At 49.8% G+C, this 5,058-nt stretch overlaps 1 protein-coding gene across 1 annotated transcript; it reads right to left on the bottom strand.

Annotated features, from left to right (window-relative positions):
* Nucleotides 1–668: 668 nt before the first annotated feature.
* Nucleotides 669–4,652, bottom strand: LOC106011506 (uncharacterized protein K02A2.6-like). Its single transcript, XM_013081482.1, has one exon. It carries the CDS (start codon nt 4,650–4,652, stop codon nt 669–671), a length of 3,984 nt encoding a protein of 1,327 aa, XP_012936936.1.
* Between the last annotated feature and the right edge of the window lie 406 nt (nt 4,653–5,058).

Raw genomic sequence — 5,058 nt, 5'->3', positions numbered from 1 at the left:
AAATAGTCCGAAGATATCAACCGAGTTTTTGCCTCCTTATCAATGAGTCTTTTTTTTTCAGACCCCCCAGTATAACAAGATGTTAACTCCACAGTGTAATGTTAGTCTACACACACGACAGTAAAACTAGAGACGAACACACACGACAGCAAGCATTCTAAATGTAATGAGACCGGGTGTAGTGTCTGACTTTTTATAGATCCCCGAAGTGAGTAACATTAACCAAGAGCCCATGGCATACAGGGCGCTTACGTCCCGTGAGTAAAAAAGAGTAAGGTACAATACGGTGACTACCGTGACATCTCCCCTTTTAATATTGAAGAAAAAGGAAAACCCCAAAATGGATTAAAGATTATCGGCTTCGAGTCTCTCAAAGGGGAATGTTCTAACTTTAACAAAATTCACACAGAGTTCAATTGTCTTTGAAGATTCCGGGCTTGCACTTGAGAACTTTGTAACACATTTCAATAAAGTTCTTTGGTATTTCATAATATCCACATTTCAAATTGTCTTTGTCACATTCATAGAACAGCATAGCGTCCCGATAACGAACTTGAGAAAATAAATTACTTCGAACAGGTAAGTCTACACAACTGTTGGGTAATCAGCAAAGAATAAACACAAAGTAAAATTTGTCATCGAAAGGATGCGACTGGGTCGCAAGAACATCAGTCCGGGTAACGAGCGGGTCTCCTGACCACTCGTCCACTTCGTGTAGTTATTGGAGCTGAACTGGCTGGAACGGCTGCTGGCTGAGATGATGGTGGTGTGACATCAGGCTCCACCGGCTGGACAGCTGGTGGCGGAGGTAAGGGAACGGACATTGGAGTAGGCTCTGGGGTGGCAACAGGTGAAGAAGGCATGGAAGGAGGGTCGACGTAGGGCTTCAGGTGTTTGCTGTTCCGGCAGTAAGCCCTATCCCCAGACTGTATGATGTAAGACCTCGGTGCACACCGTTCTTTGACAACCGCAGGGCCACGCCACTCCTTGTCGTTCTCCAGTTTCTGCAGGACGAGCTGACCGGGATTCAGCTCCGGGAGGTTCTGAGCTCCGTGACGTCTGTCAAAAGCTTGTTTGTACTTACGCTTCGACTCAGCGTCTCTGGCTGCAATCTTCGCCCTGTCGTAGACCTGCTGGTTCAGGTTTGACGGTAGAGTTGGCAGGGTCGTCCTCAGGCGTCGCCCAAGAGCAAGTTCCGCTGGGCTCGCCCCCGTCGGTGACACCGGTGTAGACCTGTAGATCAGGAGTGCGAGAAATGGGTCGTCCTGACTCAGGGCTTTCTTCGCTCCCTCGACTGCTCTCTCCGACCCGCTGTTGCTCTGGGGAAAATGAGGACTGCTGGTCGTGTGTTTAAATCCCCAGCCCTTGGCGAACTTGTGGAAACGGTCTGACACAAACTGAGGACCGTTGTCAGTCACCAGTAGTTCTGGAATGCCAAACCGAGCGAAGACGTTTTTCAGTTTGTACACGACAGTCTCTGAGGTGGTGTCTGGCATGTAGGCCACCTCCAAGTACCGTGAAAAGTAGTCCACGAGTACCAGGTAGTTATGTCCCTTGTAGTTGCAGAGGTCAGCACCAACCATCTGGAACGGCCGCTCAGGTAGAGCTGTCGGGGTTAGAGGTTCGCTTGGTTGTGCTGGACGTTTCCGCTGGCAATGGTCGCATCTTGAGACGACTTCCCGTATCTCGGAGCTGAGACCAGGCCACCAAATGGAAGATTTGGCCCGTTCTCGACACTTCGACACACCGAGGTGACCGTCGTGGATTCTGCTGAGCATCTCTCCTCGCATTGCCTTGGGGATTACGATGCGGTTACCTCTGACGAGTAGTCCATGGACTTCGCTCAGTTCACTGGAAACTGCGTAGAGGTCGCGAGCTTCGGACTTGACGTTTTGTATGAATTTCGGCCAACCGCTTCTAGTGTACTGTATCGCAGCACTGATCGCTGGATCCTGTTGAGACTTGTTTCTAATTTCGTCGAGTTTGCTATCTGTGGCATCCCATGACATCTGGATTGTAGCGACATGAGCCTCGATTTCTTCACCAAATTCTTCAGGCTCGGTGCTCACTACTGGACTTCGGGACAAGGAGTCTGCGACAGTCATGTTTTTCCCTTGGGTGTATACTGCCTTTCCGCTGTAGCGCATCATCCTCATCAGCATCCGTTGGCAGCGGACAGGTGCATCATTCAGTTCTTTAGAGTTGATCAGGGGAACAATGGGCTTGTGGTCGGTGAGCAGTGTGAATGACGGCAGACCGATGAGGTAGCGATCGAACTTTTCGCACACCCAGGTGGCCGCCAACAGTTCCTTTTCAATCTGAGCGTAGTTCTTCTCCGCCCTAGATAAAGTTCTGGAACAGTAGGCCACTGGCTGAAGATCACCCCGGTCTTCCTGGAGGAGAACTCCTCCCAGTCCGTAGCTGCTTGCATCGGCGCTTACAGTGACAGGCTTCCTCATATCAAAGAAGGCGAGTGTTGGAGCTGACGACAGTACCTTCTTGACATCAGTGAAGGCAGATGACTGCGCTGGAGTCCAGGCCCACTCAGCATCGTGATTCAGAAGATCGGTGAGCGGCTTCATGACTGTTGACAGATTTGGCACAAACCTGCCCAAATAGTTCACCATGCCGAGCACTCGTCGTAAGTCTGTAATGTTCTCTGGCTCTGGCATCTCAGTGATGGCGCTGGCCTTGGATGGATCTGGCCTTACACCCTTCCCGCTGATGATGTGGCCAAGAAAATCGATTTCATCCTTGTCAAACTTGCACTTGGATTTGTTCAACCTGACCCCACGCTCCTTTAGCCGCTGGAAGACTTTCTTCTTCAGCTTATCATGTTTCTCCTGACCATCCGTGTGCAGGAGGATGTCGTCCATAAAGCACTCTACACCGTCTATGCCTGCTAGAATGTCTTGCATCGTACGCTGAAATATCTCAGGCGCAGAGGTGATTCCAAAACAGAGACGTCTGTAGAAGTACCGACCGAACGGGGTAATGAAAGTGGTCAGCTTCGCGGAGTCGTCGTCCAGTGCCAACTGCCAAAAGGATGAAGTTGCATCAAGCTTGCTGAACTTGTTTGATCCGCTGAGTTTGTACAATATGTCGTCTATGGTGGGCAGCATGAATCGTTCACGCTTCACCGATAGGTTGAGCTTTTTCAGATCTGTGCAGATTCTAACACTACCAGACCTTTTTCTGACCGGGACCATGGGTGCACACCAGTCAGTTGGAGCGCTGATCTTCTCAATGACACCTGCGGCCTCCATACGGTCTAGTTCAGCTTTGACTTCGTCCATGAGTGGAATGGGAATCCGACGTGCGACGTTCACGGAGTATGGCTGTGCATCTTCTTTCAAGATGATTTTCACTGGCTCGCAGCGTATAGGTTTAGGTCCCACATCGCCGAACACGAGGTTGGCAGAGTCTATTCTGTCTCGAGAAATCAGTCCCAGACGAACTGCGGCGTCGCGACTGAGAAGACAGTCTGTGTCGTCGTCAAGGACGAAAACACGGAACGCAAAGTTGCGATTGTTATGCAGCGTAGTTGCGATAAATTCTCCCACGCTCCTTATGACTCCACCAGGACTGCGAAAAACTGCAGACGTTGTTTTCAGCTTTGGACGAGGACTGAGACGGTTGTAGACGGCCTTCGACATCATCGAAACATCGGCCCCTGTGTCTATCTTGAAGGATGTAGCTCTCCCTCCAAGGTTCAGTGTAACGCGCCATGGTGGCTCGCTAACTTCGCCGAAGTTTACATCGGTAACGACATTACTGTCCGAGTCTCTGTCAACAGCACCTAAAAAGAACGAAGGAGTTTCCGATTCGGTGATTTCGTTGACATTGTGGCTGCTGCTGCTGCGACAGACTGTTGCGAAGTGATTGCGCTTGCCGCATTTCCTGCAAGTTTTCCCGCGCGCTGGGCAATTGTTTTGGGCATGACCTCTTCCACAGTTATCGCAGTTAGAGAAAGTTGACGGTGATGCATGGCTGCCTCTGTGTTGTGAGTGTGTACCTGTTCTTCGGCCGTCTCTACCCCTGGGGTGAGCAGGCGACGAATATCCTCTCTGGCCGTAGCGCACTGAATCTACTGTGACTGCTGCACCTAGCTGACGTTGGCTACTGACCTGACCCTTTACGAGTTCGAAATGGCGTGCTGTTTCGATGGCTGATTTCAAAGTAAGAGTTGCCTCGAGTTGTAAGCGCTGTGACAGTTCATTGTCCAGTACTCCTAGGACGAGTCTATCCCTTATGGTTTCATCTCGGTCCTTAAAGTCTGCATGTTCGGAAAGTTCGTACAGGGCTCTAACATATTCTTCTATCGTCTCCCCACTGTTTTGTGCTCGTGCATGGAATTTTGCTCTTTCGTGGATAAGATTCCGCTTGGGGACAAAGTGAGCGTCGAAATTCTCTAAGACAGTGTCAAAGTTGTCCCTAGGATCGTTACCTTCGACGGGAGCAGGGAACATGAACGTGTTAAATATCTGTTCAGCTTGGCGTCCCATAGCGTAAATTAATGAACTTACTTGAATTGCTCCGGTCTCTGCGCTCAGTTTGGTGGCTGTGCGGTATCGTAGCATACGCTGTCGCCACTCGGGCCACTCGTGAGGTTTCGAAAAATCAAACGGCTCAGGGGGCTTGAAATGAGGCATTCTGACACTTGTGACACGTTATCCACTGACTTCTGACACCATGTAATGTTAGTCTACACACACGACAGTAAAACTAGAGACGAACACACACGACAGCAAGCATTCTAAATGTAATGAGACCGGGTGTAGTGTTTGACTTTTTATAGATCCCCGAAGTGAGTAACATTAACCAAGAGCCCATGGCATACAGGGCGCTTACGTCCCGTGAGTAAAAAAGAGTAAGGTACAATACGGTGACTACCGTGACACACAGCGTTTACTTTGTTGGCGTTATCTTTTTACAGTGGGCCCCAATTATTAGACCTATAGGCTAACAATCGCGGTTATGACAACAAGAATTCGACCAAAGCAGGCCTATAATAAATCTCCGAGTCCGATCTCTTTTAATGTAGGCCCCCTACAGGAA

This window comes from Aplysia californica, unplaced genomic scaffold (assembly GCF_000002075.1).
Source record: "Aplysia californica isolate F4 #8 unplaced genomic scaffold, AplCal3.0 scaffold00133, whole genome shotgun sequence".
Taxonomy (NCBI): Eukaryota; Metazoa; Mollusca; class Gastropoda; order Aplysiida; family Aplysiidae; genus Aplysia; species Aplysia californica.
This window is presented reverse-complemented; position numbering and strand designations above follow the sequence as displayed.